Below are 18,581 nucleotides of genomic sequence, written 5' to 3'. Positions count from 1 at the left end.
AGTCCATGGATCTCTACTTTGACTCCCCTCTGCCACTGTATCCTTTGGCCAAGATATGGTATATCCCTTGTCCTCTGGGGTTCTTGACAGTATAGCTGAAGGCACCAAACACATGCCCTTAAAATAATAGGATATTATTTCTAGAAATAATAGAAGAATAGAAGAAACAATAAAAGAATGAGGAAGGCTAAATAACATGGTGGATACTCATAGCTTCATTGTAAATCTCTGGTTTACTTTAAATTCCTGCCAAACTACTTACTGGATGTTCCCTGCACATGACATTCCATCTTCTCATTTTATGTCATTGCATAGGAAGTACCCTATTCCTGAAATGTCCTTCCTCCTCATCGCTGCCTCTTGGACTCTCTAGCTCCATGGACAGTCTTTTCAATTATCACTTACTGCATAAAGCAGGTGATGTTCCCAAATCCTCACAGTTCTTGAGTCATTCTCTTCATTCCTCTAACCAGTTTCTTTATACTTACTGAGTGTACATTTTTTAAATTTCACTCAAATAGATTAAGTTAAGGGCAAGGATTATTGTATTTTTTTAAAATTTCCAGTGAGTAGCAAAGAACAGGTACATAATAAATGCCTGAAGAATTAAATTAGATCAAATCTGAAAGACAACTTAGTATAGAATAGAGAATATCAGATCTAGGGTTAGGGGTTCTTAATAGAATATGCAGGCCAGGGACAGGTAGATGATTCAATGGATTGAGAGTCAGGCCTAGAGATAGGAGGGGCTGGGTTAAAATCAAACTTCAGTCACTTTTTAGCTGTGTGAGTCTGACCAAGTCACTTAACCCCCGTTGCCTAGCCCTTATTCCTCTTCTGCCTTGGAACTAATACTTAACATTGATTACCAGATATTAGAAAAGAGTTTTGACCAAAAGAATAATACATAGGGCAGCTATGCTATTTTAAGGAGGAAGAAATTGGATTCCAAGGAGGATAATTTATTTGTCCAGAGTCACACAGATCATTATTAGCAAAAGAGCTATAATAGAAATCAGGTCTATAATTTCTTGTTCAAAGGAGAGAGATGGCTGTGACCTGTGTGAGAAACAAGGGAAGTGAAGGAGATAAGACTTGAAGGATCATTATATTTTGTACCAACAGAAATAAAGGAGGAGGACCTTACTTTAGGACTACAGCAAAGGAACACATTGATGAAGGGTCCAAGGGAGGGCTATGCCTGTTGACACTGTAGCATGAGGGCTAAATTGAGAATGAGGATTAAGATTTAAAGTTCTGTGTATAGAACCAATTTCCAAATTATTCTGCATCTCTACCCTAGTTTTGTCCCCCATTAAGACCCCCTCCACCTTATTGGGGACTGGGACCTTCAATGAGGGCTTATGAAGAATTCCCATTTCCTGGGCCTGACTAGGTATCTTCAGATGTTTCAGACAAGTGATGGTTTTAATCCCTTTACAAACTGAATTTAGGATCATTTGGAAATTTCCTATGATCTGGCTAAATGGCTGACACAAACCTTAACATATCTTTTTCAGTATTTAGAGGGAACAAGCAGATATAAGCAAATTTTGACATTTAAAAATCCATCAGTTTCCACAGTAAAATCATAACTTCATAAAACACAAAATGTCAGGGCAGAAAGGACCTTAGAATAGAGAGCATAAAATGTCCCTGTGACTTAAATATATATGTTTTTACTGACTAGAAACTCTAAGGCTGCTCTGTGTAAAAATCTAGATAAGGAATTCATGAACCTCTTTGACAGTCTAGGAGAAGCCTTCTCAAAATCATCTTTTTAAAGGCATAAAACAAAAGACAGCATAGGATTACCAAGGAAGCTAAAATAGTCAACAAATTATATTTTTAAAAAGTTCGTATTTTCTAGTTTAAGAACCCTTATTAGACTTTTGCTGCCAAGTCTATTGTCCTAGTTCAGGGTGTGGAAATGTTATCCATGTTTTTTAGCAAAAGTAAAGTTTATAGTTTTTAAGTTTCAGGCATGTTAATTTAAAAACTTTTTTTAAAGAAAGAGTAGATAATAGAGAGTTTAGAGGATGTTTCTGAAGATGATTAAATTGAAGGGGACTATGAATACTAGCATTCAATGGATTTAATTCCTATGGGAACTAGGATTGCCAGGGAAAGATAGGCAAGGAAGAATCATGTAATAGTTAAAGGAATTATTGGGATTAAAGTGGTACAGGGGATAAGGAAGATTTCATAATAGGGAATCGAGGAATTGAAGAGATAGAGGGAATATTGATGCTGGTGAAGTAAAAGGAGAGATATAACCTCTGCTGAGAGGCTATCTTTGAAAAATGGGGTTCCCAAGAGATGGGCCAACTATAATAGCCCGAGGGGATGTCTTCTCTATTGATTGATGTTGAATATACACTAAAGAAGGTAAGCACAGACCCCCTGAGGGACAAACCTCCCCCCAGACCAAGATCGCCTGGCAGGGGTCCAATAAGGACCCCTGGTTGAATGGCTATCCTTAGGTTCTGCTCCCTCTATGTCCCTCTGAAATGACAGTCCTCTTATCTGACTGTAGGTTATTTAACTCAAGGTGAATTTAATGACAAGTTTGGATTGGGAAGATATAAGGGAAGAGGGAATCGGGATTTCCCTAGATTGGGTTGAGTCTCACCCAGCTTTTGAGCTGAGGCCAGGCCCATGCTGGTGGAGGGTTTCTTTGTTCCTGTCTATGCTAATCTATGCTAGTTTTCTTAAGGTCAAAATCTTTAGCAGTAGACAGCAAAAGGAAGAAAAGATTCTGACTTTCAGAGCTGGTTGGACCTGTCTCTTCAGGCTGATGCCCCAAAGACCGGCCTTACAGTTCAAACCATTCTCCTTAAATCCTTTTGTTTGATGACACAATCACAGGAATCTAGGTAGAGAAAACAGTTGGGAAAATCCAGAAATAGAGGTATTTGTATCTTGAGACAGGGAGAGAGAGAGCTCCTTGTAGTCTGAGGGCCAGGAAAGAGAGACCTTTGAGAATAACTGTCACTCTCCAAGTTCCCCTTCTTGCCCAACTATCATCGCTGTTCATCAATTTCCCTCTAACTTTCCAACTGATGTTTGCTCCATCTCAGTGGCAGAAATTCCAGAGCTTGATTCAGTTTTCCTTTCCACAAACATAGGATGCTGAGGCACTTAAAAATAATAATAGTTAACATTTCTAGAGCATTTAAAGGCAGCTAGTTAGCACAGTAGATAGAACACTGGGCCTGGAGTGAGAAAAACGTAAGTTCAAAGTTGGCACCCAATACTTAATGGCTGTGTGACCCTGGGAAAGCCACTTATCCCAATTTACCTCAGTTTCCATATTTGGAAAGTGAAGTAGAGAAGGAAATGGCAAACCCATTCCAGTATCTTTGCCAAGAAGACACCAAATGGATTCCCAAAAAGTTGGACAATACTGAAACAACTCAACAACATAAAGCATTTGCAGTATTCCAGATACTGTGCTAAACACTTTATAGTTATTACCTCACTTTATTCTCACAACAACCTTTTCACAAGTGCTATTATTGTTTCTACTTTGCAGATGAGACAAACAGAGATTAAGTGAGGTGCCCAAAGTCACATAGTTATTGAATGTTGGAGGCTCAATTTGAACTCTGATTTTCCTGATCCAAGGCTCCCTATCTCTATTTACTCTGCCTCCTAATTGCACTTGAACTTATCCAAAGGAAACAGATAAACTAATAATGATGTTTGAAGGGCCTGGAGATGTTTAACCCATGGAAGAGAAAACTGAAAGAAAGAGGATACTAATCACTGCCTTCAATATCAGATGGGCTGTGGACAGACAGAAGATACTTCTTGTTCTGCTTGGCCCCAAAAGGCAGAAACAGAACCAATGAGCAAAAGTTGCCATCAGGCTGATTTTCTTTCTAAACAAGAAGTTTAAAACATATGGCCATCCAGGAATAGCTGACCTTCTAGTGTTCTTTGTTCTAAGCTTCCTTCCAAAAGTTTTCATTCCATATTTTAAGGTTCCTTCCTACTCTAATGTACTATCTTGTCCTGGTTCTGCTGATGGCTTTCTAGGCAGAGGTTTTATTACTCTTTCAAGATCTAGATTTTTTTAAAATAAAGGTTATTCATAGTGCTCTCTCTGTTAACTTCCAGGGGAAGAGAAGTTGACGTCCTCGTCAGAAAATCTGGGAAGTGCTAAGAAACAAAAATATCTTGGAGGCCCCAGTAGGGTGGTACCATGGCTAGCCAGCCTGAGTTATTAATAAATACATGAGATTGACTGCTGCTCTTCATGTGATTTCTTATGAAAAATATGTTGGAAAAAAGATAATAGAGCATTGTGGCTTGAGTACTGAGCTCTGGATCAGTTCAAGTCCTTTTCCTGCCCCCAACTGCTCATGTGACACATTATCTGACAGTCCTCTGGGAAACTCCCTAAGATTATAAATTTTAGAGACAAAGTGACATGACTTGCCCAGAATCATACAGACAATTAGTGATACTCAGAATTAGAATACACCTTTTTTGGCTGCCTGTCCATAGCTCCTTATATTACATAACAATGTCTTTCTTTAAAAAAAATTAAACTTACTTTTTGTTTTAATAAGAACTCTAACACTGGAGGACAAGAGCTGGGCAAACAGGGCTAAATGACTTTCCCAGTTAGGAGTTTCTGAGGCCACTTTAAACCAAGGTTTCCCAGTTCCAGGGTTGGCACTCATTCTGTATTGTCTGTCTCTCTCTTTTTTATTTTTCACACCCATATCTTCCATCTTAAAAACAATACTGCATATTGGTTCCATGGTAAAAGAGTGGTAAGGGTGAGCAATGGAGGTTAAGTGACTTGTGCAGGGTCACTGAGCTAGGAAGTGTCTGAGGTCAGATTTGAACCCAAGACCTCCTATTTCTAGGCCTGGCTCTTAATCTGCCAAGACAATCCACCTGACTTGTTTTTCAAAGTCATGACCTACAGAAGGGTGAGCTCACGGGCTCTCACGGGCTCTACTTTAGAATTGGAAGGAACCTCATATATCAAAACCTTCATTTTACATAAATGGAAAATCAGAGAGATTCAGTCATTTGCCAGAGATCACACAGCAAGTATACAGTGATAAGATTCAAACTGGTAATCTGTCTCTGAATATTAATTTTCATATGTAACACAGTGTAACACTATGATGAGAGTCAACTTGTGATTTTACCACCCTGGCTTAAATAAAAGTTGCCCTTCATGAATAAAAGAAATACTCATTAGAGGAAATATGGGATAGAATGGAGAAAACATCAACAAGATTCTTCACATGGGCATATATAAAGGGAAAAAAAAAGAAAAAAAGAACAAATGTGAGATTGTTGAGATTGAAGAAAAGAGTTCACAAGGCCAGAAGATGAAAGACAAAGAGTTCAGGAAACGAAAACCAAATAGCATGGAAATATTCTCTAATCCCAAATGATGACTTCATTGGATTCTCTGAGTTTACAGCACCCCAACTGTACCCCTAATCAGGCGCTCCTTCTCCTCCCTAATCAGAACAATGACACATTCTTGACTTGCCTTACTGATCATCTCATTCTAGCAAGGTACAATTCTAAGTTCAAGGCAGAGAGAAATACAGCTCATGCTCTTAGCAACTTGTCTGACAAGTAAATTTATTAGAAAAACAAAGGTCAGAGTGATGAGTCTGTGCCCCTCTCTTGTGCAGACACACAGGGGTCTCCTGATTTTGCCTTGTAGTAGCCTCAGACATGAAGTTCAGCCAGGCACTGGACAGCTCCATTAGGACAAGTCACAATTGATCACAAGTGCCCACTGCCCATTTCCCAGGGCACATTTGACCCCACATGAAATATTTAGAGACATTTGGGAAATTTACTAATGTGCAAAAATTTTGTCACTATGAATTTGAACAATCAGAAATTCACAAGTAAAAGAACATGGAAGTAGACAGAATTTATTCAGGACTTACTGCTAATACCTTGTCCATCAAGTGTGCAATAAGTGAGTTATATCACTTTCAAAGTGATAAATGCAATCAAATTGATTTGATGATAACAAAAAGGGTTTATTTGACAAAGATTAGAACAGGGAAATGGAAAGAGGGCCTGGGAAACTTCCCTAACTCTAATACTATATTCTACTCCCACCAAATACTATGAGACTTGCAAAAGTCTGTCTTCTGGTCATGAAGCTAGGTATCATCCTGACCTTTCTGTACCCAAATGCCCTAAGCTTTCCTAAACTATGGGCTCTCCCAAAATAGTCTCAGTAAAGGAAGTATATTTCAGGTTTCCAGATAAGGTGGTGACCCAGATGGTAGTCACCTACACCCTACAGCCAAAAAGCTGCAAGTTTACTTGATCACAGACTTGTATAGGTTTTTTCAAGTTGGCTTTTCTCACAGGAACACAAAAATATTTTCCACTGAAGCTTGGGAAGACAAGAGGTAGAGGTAGATCAAAATCCAGATGAAATCTCTATTCAGAGACTGGAAAGCTTGTCAGAGGGCCTCAAATGTCAGGTCAAAAGGCTTCTCTCACAAAGTTAGTTATTTCCCTCACAGGAAGTGATCCTTCTAAGTTCCAGAGAAAAACAGGAACTAAGCCCCAGGTTCAGCTTCAGATCCTCTTTAAATGTCTTCCTGAAATTCTTTTGGAACGATTCCATCAAGTTCTGTCTGAGAGCCAACTTGATTTGCAAACTCTATCTTTTGCAAACTTACTTTCTTATTTCTCTATTTTAATAGTGTCTCTAGTCACTCCAACTATTTCTGGAAGCATATATTCATCATCTTCTCCTGGGGATAAAGATAAAATGTGAACAGACTTCCTCAGGGGAAGAGGGAACAAATGGAACAGCTATTCTAAACTTGATACTAAAACATGGAGACATTAGTCACTGAAGGAGGAATGATCAGAACCTTGGGACCAAGTGACCACTCCATCATAGAGTTTGTGACTGAGAACAGAGAATGTGGGTATAGTCTCAAACACATTCTAATTTGGGGAAGGTAAGATTTCAAAGGATTTAGAGAAAGAATACATAGGTTCCTGTGTTCTAAAATTCTATGTAGAAATGAACTTAAGGGTGATAGATAGGGAGTTTCAAGACTCCAAATTAAAAGATAAACCCCATTCATTCTAAAGAGGGAAAAAAGAAATGGCTGCCCAAAGAGATCAGTGTTACTGTTTAAAACAGGGTAAATACCTTAAGTATATAGTATGTAAGGGTTAAAATAAAAACCTTCCCTTCCCTCTTAGAATCAATACTATGTATTAGTTCCAAGGCAGAAGAGTGGTTAGGTCTAGGCAATGGGGGTTAAGTGACTTGCCCAGGGTCACACAGCTGGGAAGTGTCTAAAGCCAAATTTGAACCCATGACCTCCCATCTCTAGGCCTGCCTTTTAATCCACTGAGCTACCCAGCTGCCCCCAGAAGGTAAGGTTTTTTTTTTTTTTAAATAGCATAACTACATAAAGAACTTACTGAAGAATTTACATTTTTAAAAATATTTAAATTCATAAGCTAATGATACTTAGTATTAAAACAGTATCTAATGAAATGCCAGGCTCTATGATAAGCACTTTCCAAATATTTTCTCATTTGATCATTATAACAACCCTAAAATGTAGTTGTAATTATGACCTCCATTTTACAGTTGAGGAAACCGAAACAGAGGTCATATGATTTATCCAAGACCATAAGGCTTGCTATGTATAATAATGTAAGCAAGTATAGGATTTAAAAAAAAATCCTTACATTTACTTCTTAGAATTAATATTGTATAGCAGTTCCAAGGCAGAAGAGTAATAAGGCCTAAGCAATGGGGTTTAAGTGACTTGGCAAGGATCCCATGATCTTGATAATATATCTGTATCCTATATCCTTGCTCTAGAGCCAGGAAGTATCTGAGGCTAGATTTGAACCCAAGATGTCCTATCTCTAAGCTTAGCTTTTAATCTACTAACCACCTAGCTTTACCCCAAGGATAAGTAATTGAGAATGAATATAAGAGTGACAATTTTAGAAGAATAGCACTAAATTCACAAAAATTCAGAATGATATCAGATGGAGGAAGGACGTCAAAGCCAACAAAAGGGGTCTTTTTAGCTATATTGTAACCAAGAAAGCAATCTAAAAAGGAAATGTCTTTTTCATTGGAGGATCCAGTGATAATGAAGAAGTATATCTGCTCATTATTATGTTATTCCTTTTTTCCATGCTGAAAATTATCCAAGACTGAGGATAGGGGAAAAAATGAAAAAAAAAAAAAGACCAGATTGTTGAAACTCAAAATAAGGGAGGAAGGGCAGAGTCAAGATAACAGTGTAGAGGCATCAAAAGTTCAGACCTCTGAAAACCCTTCCTTACTGATTACAAAATAAAGACTCCTAGGGGACTGATAATCAAACCTAACATCAAGACAGAACCAAGGAACCCTCCTGTTGGACTCAACTTAAAAGGTATGCCCACAAAAGCCAGAATTTGAGAACACTCTTGTTTAAGGGAAAGGAAGAAGGAAGTTCCAGGGACCCTTCTCCCACCTAGAGCACTAAGCCTCCAGTGGCAGCTGGAACCTCTAGGCAGGTAAAGGCGCTGATCTGGAGGGAGTACCTTGTGGGAAAAGCTGTGCCAGACTCAGAGCATCGAACACAGGCAGTGGGGAAGAAGAGAAGAAACACAGAGCCCAGAGCAGGAGGCATAGTTACAGCAGTGGAGACATTCCATATTGCACACCCTTCCCAAGGTTTTGGCCTCAGGGCACATTCAGCAACCCAGCTGGACTTAATCCCACCAAAGCCTTAAGAGGGCAGGGAAGCTTAAACTCCAACAACCCTCCCCCACAGACTGCACTGAGAGACTTACTAACAAAGCTCCAAGGGTGAAAGCTGACAGAAAAGCCCCAAACCACAAAAATAAAATAAAAAAAATAAAAAAATAAAAAAAATCACAATGAGAGGAGAAGGAGCTCAGGCAACTGCAGGGAATAAAGAAGGGATAAATATGTGCAAACAATAGAAAAAGAGAAAAGAAATTACAATCAACAGCTTCTATACAGACAATGAACGAAGTGCAAACAGAACAGTGAAGGATGAGGGAACTCCAAGCGCAAAAACAGAAACACCAGCAAATTGGTTACATGCTCTGGAAGAACTCAAAATACAATTTAAAACATAGTTAAGAGAGCCTAAAGACAACTGGGACAAGAACTTAAGAGTAAGATAAGTCATCTGGAAGCAGAGGCACTTGAACTAAAAATAGAAAATAGTGTCTTTGAAAGCCAAAATCAACCAGATTGAAAATGAGGCAAAGGAGATGAAACATGAGGCAAAGAAGAAGAAAGATGACTCAAAGGAGATGAAAGATGAGGCAAAGAAAATGAAATATTATCTCCAAAGAAAATAAGACCAGAAGCAGAAAGATGACCAAAAAGTCAGGGATGAAATCCAGTCTTTAAGAACGAGAATGCAACAATTAGAAACAAGCAACTTCACAAGGCAGCAGGATATTATAAAAAAAAAAAAACCAAAAGAATGAAAAAATTGAGGAAAATATAAAGAACCTCATTCACAAAACAGAAGATTTAGAAAATCATTCCAGGAGAGACAACTTAAGAATCATTGGTATACCAGAAGACCATGACAAAAGAAAAAGCCTGGACATCAAACTACAGGAAATTATACAAGAAAACTGCCACGATATTCTAGAACAAGAGTGAAAAGTGGAAATTGAAAGAATCCACAAATTACCTCCTGTACTTAATCCCCAACTGACAACACTCAGGAATGTTATAGCCAAATTCAAGAACTATCAGACCAAGGAAAAAATATTACAAGCTGCTAAGAAGAAGTCATTTAGATACCATTGAACCACAGTGAGGATAACATAAGATCTGGCTGCAGCTACACTGAAAGCCCAAAAGGCATGGAATATGATATTCCAGAAAGCAAGTGAACTAGGCCTACAACCAAGAATCAACTACCCAGCAAAAATGACTATATTCTTACGGTGGAAAGTATGGTCATTTAACAAAGTAGAAGAATTCCCAGCATTTGTAAAAGAAATACCAGACCTGAACAGAAAATTTGATGCCCAATCACAGAATTCAAGAGAATCATCAAAAGGTAATTAAGAAAAAGGGAAAAAAGAAAAACCAAACCAAAAAAAACACACAACTTTTTTTAAGAGGCCCAATAATTTAAAATGATATGTATCCCTATAAGAAAAGAGGTCTCTGGTAACTCTTAAAAATTGTTATTATCACCTAAGCTGCTAGAAGAATTATACTTAGAGGGAACAGTGACAAACTGTATATGATGAAATGCCAGGAAATAAATATTTATACAGATATATGTATGCATAAATACATATGTATATATATATATACATATACAACTAGAGCTAAAAAAAGACATTAATACTAAAAGAAATGGGAAAAGAAACAAAAGGGGGTAAATTATAAGTCACAAAGAAGCTCATGGAGGGTGGGGGAAGAACATTAATAAACTGGAAGGGTAAACAGGCTGGAGAGAAGAAATACTCAATTCTTACATGCTTTGAATTTGACTCAAAGAGGAAAGAATAATCCAATCCATTGGGGAAGAGAATTGATTTGTGCCCTATAGGGAAGTAGAAGGGTAAGAAATGGACTTGTGGGGAGGGAAGCAGTACAAGGGAGGGAGAAGGTGGGGGCTAGTTCAAAAAGACTGTAAAGAAAATAAGGGGGGAATAAGAAGGGAGTGGGGTAGAAAGTAAAGTAAAATAAGAATGGGAATTAGGGGGACTGATTAAAAACAAAACATTGGTGTAGAAGGAAATAGTGAAAGAATAAAAGGCAGGATTAAGGGGGCACCTGGGTAGCTCAGTGGATTGAGAGCCAGGCCTAGAGATGGGAGGTCCTAGGTTCAAATCCGGCCTCAGCCACTTCCTAGCTGTGTGACCCTGGGCAAGTCACTTGACCCCCATTTCCTAGCCCTTACCACTCTTCTGCCTTGGAGCCAATTACACAGTATTGACTCCAAGACGGAAGGTAAGGGTTTTATAAAAAAAAAAAAGGCAGGACTAAGAGTGGTAATCAAAATGCTGGGAAATACACAGCTGGTAACCATAACTCTGAATGTAACTCACCCATAAAACACAAGCAAATAGCAGAGTGGACTAGAATCCCAAATCCTACCATATACTGTCTACAAGAAACACATATGACTTCCAGGTAAACATGGCTGCAATCTAGACGCGAATCGCTTCCTCTACCCAGCACTGAACAAAATAGACTACCTCAAAAGAGCATAAAAATCATCTTTGGAAGAATGGAGGGACTCTCCAGTACCCCACAGAAATGAAGATATGTGGGGTTTGAACATTGCCAACCTATAAGAAGGAGGAAAAGCTTACACAAAAACATGAACTGAGCTGCCCTTCCCCCTCCTCCTCCACGGAACCAGAGTAGGGGTCAGAGTGTTCACTGGGACAGCGAGTGAGTGAGGAACGTCTCTGTCTGGGGGGGCACCAGGGTCCTTGGGATCTAAAGACTGCTAGGGAACGACCTCTCAGGGCAGTTTCACAAGAGAACACTGCACACTGGAGAGCACTCAGGCATGGGGCCCCTGCAAACTGCGAACAGTGTGGAGCCTCGAGAATCTCTAGAAACTGCCTAAGGCCAAAGTGCCACTCCTCCCTGTAGTGAGCAGGGGGTACACCAGGCTCCCTGGAAACTGACAGGGGCTACCAGAGATCCACCCCTCAGAGCAGTTTTACAGGAGATTCCTGCACACTGGTGAGAAGAGATCACAGAGCACAGGGGCAGGCTCACTAACAAACCACGGAGGCTGGGAAGAATTATTCTGAGGCAACTTAAATCCACAGATAACCTGCCCATATCACCCAGACTTTGGACCAAAAAGGAAAGGAGAAAATAACCACCAAAGGGATGGCTTACACTGCCCAAAATCAAGCCTCCAAGAAGAAAGGGAAAAAAGTGACTATTGAAAACGTTTATGGGGGGAATACCCAAGGGAAAGAAGCGAAAGAGGATGAAATTCAAACAAAATCAAAACATGCCCCCCAAAATGGAAATTATCCACAACTCAGTAAGAACTCAAATTGGAGCTTATCCAAAAGATGGAAAACTTCTGGCAAGAAAAATGGGAAAAAATTCAGAAAGAGTTCAGCAGCTTGACAGAAAAGATCTCACAATTGGGGAAAGAGCTGGGAGCCTCTAACATAAGGGCAGACCAAACTGAAAAGCAAAAACAGTCCCTAAAGACCAAAATTAAGCAACTGGAAGACAGTGATCTCGCAAAACAGCAGGAATTAATAAAGCAAAGTCAAAAAATTAATGAATTAGAAAAAAACATAAAATATCTCACTGACAAGGTGACAGACCAGGAAAACAGAGGAAGGAGAGACAACTTGGGAATCATTGGTCTGCCCGAAAAAACCAGAGATAAACAAAAACCTCAATGCCATACTACAGGAGATTATAGAAGAGAATTGCCCCAATGTTCTCGAGCAAGGGGACAAAATAGAAGTAGAAAGGGTTCATAGAACACCCTCTATACTAAATCCCCAACAGACAACCCCCAGGAATGTAATCGCCAAATTCAAGAGCTTACAAGCTAAGGAGAAAATCTTACAAGAAGCCAAGAAAAGGAGCTTCAGATATAGAGGATCCCCCATAAGGATCACACATGACTTAGCAGCAAACACGCTAAGAGACCACAAAGAATGGAACACGATATTTAGAAACGAAAGAGAGCTGGGTCTCCAACCAAGAATCAACTAACCAGCAAAATTGACTATATGCTTCCAGGGGAAAGTATGGGCATTTGACAAAATAGAAGATGTCTAAGTATTTGCTAAGAAAAGACCAGAACTCAGTGGAAAATTTGACATCCAAAACAGAGAACAAGAGAAAGATGAAAAGGGAAATATGAAGAAAAGGGAAAAGCAGAGAAATCCTATCTTTTTTTTTATTCAAACTCTCTTCTATAAGGACTACATTTATATCAAATTATATATATATATATATATATATGTATATATATATACATATATATATATATATATAATTGGAAAAGGTAATGTGTAACTCTCAAAAATTTTATCTATAATAAGAGTAGTTAGAAGAATCATGCATAGGGAAAGATTGGGGGCATCAAGAAGATTTGAAAGGGGGGAGAAAGAAAAAGGGAGGGGAGAATCACTGATGATACTAAGATTGACTTAAATAAATAGAGGGAAAAAACTAAATAGAATAATCTTTCCCACACAAAGATACACAGGGGAAGGGGAGGGGAAGAATTCTCATATAAGAAGGAGAGGAAGAGAGTGCAAAGTGGTATTACTTAAACCTTACTCTCAGTGAAGTCAACTCTTAGAGGGAAGAACATCTAGATCCGTTGGGATCTTGAATTCTATCTTATCCAACAGGGTAAGAAAGAAGGGGAAATTAAGGAGGGGTAGGGGGAAGGGAGTATAAAAAGGGAGGGAAGGAGAGGGGTGAGGGGAAGGGAACAAAAAGGGAGGGGCTAGAAGGTGAAGCATATCAAGGGAGTGGACTAGGGGGACTGATCTAAAGGAAATCACTGGTCCAAAAGGTCATAGCTAAAGAAGAAAGGTCAAAATTAGGGGAGGATATCAAAATGCCAGGGAATCCACAAGTGACAATCATAACTTTGAATGTAAATGGAATGAACTCACCCATAAAACATAGACAAATAGCAATTTGGATTAGAACCCAAAACCCTCCCATATGTTTTCTTCAAGAAACACATATGAGGTGGGTTGATACTCACAAGGTTAGAATTAAAGGATGGAGTAAGACCTTTTGGTCCTCAACTGATAGAAAGAAAGCAGGAGTTGCAATCATGATATCTGAGAAAGCCAAAGCAAAAATAGACCAGTTTAAAAGGGATAATGAAGGTAAATATATTCTGTTAAAAGGGAGTATAGACAACAAGGAAATATCACTAATCAACATGTATGCACCAAATGGTATAGCACCCAAATTTGTAATGGAGAAACCAGGAGAATTGAAGGAGGAAATGAACAGTAAAACCATATTAGTGGGAGACTTGAGCCAACCACTACCAAATTTAGATAAATCAAATAAAAAAATAAATAAGAAAGAGGAAAAAGATGTGAATGAAATCTTAGGAAAATTAGAGTTAATATACATATGAGAAAAATAAATACAGACAAAAAGGAATACACCTTCTTCCCAGCACCACATGGCACATTCACAAAGATTGACCATACACTAGGTCACAGAAACATGGCATACAAATGCAGAAAAGCAGAAATACTAAATGTAACCTTTTCTGATCATAAGACAATAAAAATAATGATCAGTAAGGGTACATGGAGAGACAAATAAAAAATTAATTGGAAATTAAATAATATGATACTCCAAAATCTGTTAGAGAAGAAATCATTGAAACAATTAATAATTTCATTGAAGAAAATGACAATGGTGAGATCCTTTCAAACCTTTTGGGATGCAGCCAAAGCAGTAATCAGAGGTAAATTCATATCCCTGATTGCATATATTAACAAACTATGGAGAGCAGAGATCAATCAATTGGAAATGCAAATAAAAAATTTATATCTTTGAGAGCCTATATTAACAAATTAGGGAGGGTAGAGATCAAAGAATTGGAAATGCAAATCAAAAAACTTGAAAGCAAACAAATTAATAACCACCAAAACAAAACCAAAGTAGAGATCCTAAAAATTAAGGGAGAAATTAATAAAATCGAAAATGATAGAACTATTAAACTAATAAACAAGACTAGAAGTTGGTACTTTGAAAAAACAGACAAAATAGACAAAGTACTGGTCAATCTAATTTTAAAAAAGGAAAGAAGAAAGGCAAATTAACAGCATCAAAGATGAAAAGGTGGATCTCACCTCCAATGAAGAGGAAATTAAGGCAATCATGAAAACTACTTTACCCAGCTATATGGCAATAAATATACCAACCTAGGTGATATGGATGAATATTTACAAAAATATAAATTGCCTAGACTAACAGAAGAAGAAATAGAATTCCTAAATAAAATAATCCCATATCAGAAAAAGAAATTGAATAAGCCATCAAAGAACTCCCTAAGAAAAAATTCACGGGGCCTGATGGATTCACAAAAGAATTCTATCAAACATTCAGAGAACAGCTAACCCCAATACTATACAACCTATTTGACATAATAAGCGAAGAGGTAGTTCTACCAAATTCCTTTTATGACACAAACATGGTACTGATTCCAAAGCCAGGCAGGTCAAATACAGAGAAAGAAAACTATAGACCAATCTCCTTAATGAATATAGATGCCAAAATCTTAAACAGGATACTACCAAAAAGACTTCAGCAAGTGATCAAGAGGGTCATTCACTATGATCAAGTAGGATTTATACCAGGAATGCAGGGCTGGTTCAATATTAGGAAAACCATCCACATAATTGACCATATCAACAAACAAACAGACAAAAATCACATAATTATCTCAATAGATGCAGAAAAAGCCTTTGATAAAATACAACACCCATTCCTATTAAAAACACTAGAAAGCATAGGAATAGAAGGGTCATTCCTAAAAATAATAAACAGTATATATCTAAAACCAACAGCTAATATCATCTGCAATGGGGATAAACTAGATGCATTCCCAATAAGATCAGGAGTGAAACAAGGATGCCCATTATCACCCCTACTATTTGACATTGTACTAGAAACACTAGCAGTAGCAATTAGAGAAGATAAAGAAATTGAAGGCATCAAAATAGGCAAGGAGGAGACCAAGTTATCACTCTTTGCGGATGACATGATGGTCTACTTAAAGAATCCTAGAGATTCAACCAAAAAGCTAATTGAAATAATCAACAACTTTAGCAAAGTTGCAGGATACAAAATAAACCCACATAAATCATCCGCTTTTCTATATATCTCCAACACAGCTCAGCAGCAAGAACTAGAAAGAGAAATCCCATTCAAAATCACCTTAGACAAAATAAAATACCTAGGAATCTATCTCCCAAGACAAACACAGGAACTATATGAACACAACTACAAAACACTCGCCACACAACTAAAACTAGACCTGAACAAATGGAAAAACATTAACTGCTCATGGATAGGACGAGCCAATATAATAAAAATGACCATCCTACCCAAACTTATTTATCTATTTAGTGCCATACCCATTGAACTACCAAAATACTTCTTCACTGATTTAGAAAAAACCATAACAAAGTTCATTTGGAAGAACAAAAGATCAAGGATATCCAGGGAAATAATGAAAAAAAACACATACGATGGGGGCCTTGCAGTCCCTGACCTAAAACTATATTACAAAGCAGCAGTCATCAAAACAATTTGGTACTGGCTAAGAAACAGAAAGGAAGATCAGTGGAATAGACTGGGGGAAAGCGACCTCAGCAAGACAGTATACGATAAACCCAAAGATCCCAGCTTTTGGGACAAAAATCCACTATTCGATAAAAACTGCTGGGAAAATTGAAAGACAGTGTGGGAGAGACTAGGAATAGATCAACACCTCACACCCTACACCAAGATAAATTCAAAATGGGTGAGTGACTTAAACATAAAGAAGGAAACCATAAGTAAATTGGGTAAACACAGAATAGTATACATGTCAGAACTTTGGGAGGGGAAAGGCTTTAAAACCAAGCAAGATATAGAAAGAATCACAAAATGTAAAATAAATAATTTTGACTACATCAAACTAAAAAGCTTTTGTACAAACAAAACCAATATAACTAAAATCAGAAGGGAAACAACAAATTGGGAAAAAATCTTCATAGAAACCTCTGACAAAGGTTTAATTATTCATATTTATAATGAGCTAAATCAATTGTACAAAAAATCAAGCCATTCTCCAATTGATAAATGGGCAAGGGACATGGATAGGCAGTTCTCAGATAAAGAAATCAAAACTATTAACAAGCACATGAAGAAGTGTTCTACATCTCTTATAATCAGAGAGATGCAAATCAAAACAACTCTGAGGTATCACCTCACACCTAGCAGATTGGCTAACATTACAGCAAAGGAAAGTAATGAATGCTGGAGGGGATGTGGCAAAGTAGGGACATTAATTCATTGCTGGTGGAGTTGTGAATTGATCCAACCATTCTGGAGGGCAATTTGGAACTATGCCCAAAGGGCGACAAAAGAATATCTACCCTTTGACCCAGCCATAGCACTGCTGGGTCTGTACCCCAAAGAGATAATGGACAAAAAGACTTGTACAAAAATATTCATAGCTGCGCTCTTTGTGGTGGCCCAAAACTGGAAAACGAGGGGATGCCCATCAATTGGGGAATGGCTGAACAAACTGTGGTATATGTTGGTGATGGAGTACTATTGTGCGAAAAGGAATAATAAAGTGGAGAAGTTCCATGGAGACTGGAACAACCTCCAGGAAGTGATGCAGAGTGAGAGGAGCAGAACCAGGAGAACATTGTACACAGAGACTAATACACTGTGGTATAATCGAACGTAATGGACTTCTCCATTAGTGGCGGTGTAATGTCCCTGAACAACTTGCAGGGATCCAGGAGAAAAAAACACCATTCATAAGCAAAGGATAAACTATGGGAGTGGAAACACCGAGGAAAAGCAACTGCCTGAATACAGAGGTTGAGGGGACATGACAGAGGACAGACTCTAAATGAACACTCTAGTGCAAATACTATCAACAAAGCAATGGGTTCAAATCAAGAAAACATCTAATGCCCAGTGGACTTACGCGTCGGCTATGGGGGGTGGGGGGGGGGGAAGAAAATGATCTTTAACGAATAATGCTTGGAAATGATCAAATAAAATATATTAAAAAAAAAAAACCACTAGAAAGCATAGGAATAGAAGGGTCATTCCTAAAAATAATAAACAGCATATATCTAAAACCACCAACTAACGTTATCAGCAATGGGGATAAACTAGATGCATTCCCAATAAGAACAGGATTGAAACAAGGATGCCCATTATCACCACTATTATTTAACATTATACTTAGAACACTATCAGTAGCAATTAGAGAAGAAAAAGAAATTGAAGGCTTTAAAATAGGCGAGGAGACCAAGTTATCACTCTTTGTGGATGATATGATGGTCTACTTAAAGAATCCTAGAGAATCAACCAAAAAGCTAGTTGACATAATCAACAACTTTAGCAAAGTTGCAGAATACAAAATAAACCCATATAAGTCATCAGCATTCCTACATATCTCCAACACATCTCAGCAGCAATAATTAGAAAGAGAAATTCCACTTAAAATCACCCTAGACAATATAAAATACTTAGGAATCTATCTGCCAAGACAAACACAGGAACTATATGAACACAACTAGAAAACCCTCTCCACCCAATTAAAACTAGATCTAAACAATTGGAAAACATTGATTGCTCATGGATAGGATGAGCTAACCTAATAATAATGACAATCCTACGCAAATTAATTTACCTATTTAGTGCCATACTCTTTGAACTACCAAAAACCTTTTTACTGTATTAGAAAAAAACATAACAAAGTTCATTTGTAGGAAGAAAAGATCAAGGATATCCAGGGAAATCATTAAAAAAAAATGCAAAGGAA

The 18,581-nt window shown here is 37.9% G+C and overlaps 1 protein-coding gene across 1 annotated transcript in view; it reads left to right on the top strand.

Annotated features, from left to right (window-relative positions):
* The window catches only part of LOC103106743 (serine protease inhibitor Kazal-type 1-like), a 38,450-nt gene extending 33,174 nt beyond the window's left edge, over positions 1 to 5,276 (top strand). Inside the window, exon 4 of the mRNA XM_007474094.3 lies at positions 4,123 to 5,276. Coding sequence (XP_007474156.1) covers positions 4,123 to 4,168 — 46 coding nt within the window. The 3' untranslated portion in view covers positions 4,169 to 5,276. The remainder of the gene's footprint in view (positions 1 to 4,122) is intronic.
* Positions 5,277 to 18,581: the final 13,305 nt, after the last annotated feature.

Source organism: Monodelphis domestica, chromosome 1 (assembly GCF_027887165.1).
Source record: "Monodelphis domestica isolate mMonDom1 chromosome 1, mMonDom1.pri, whole genome shotgun sequence".
NCBI lineage: Eukaryota > Metazoa > Chordata > Mammalia > Didelphimorphia > Didelphidae > Monodelphis > Monodelphis domestica.
This window is presented reverse-complemented; position numbering and strand designations above follow the sequence as displayed.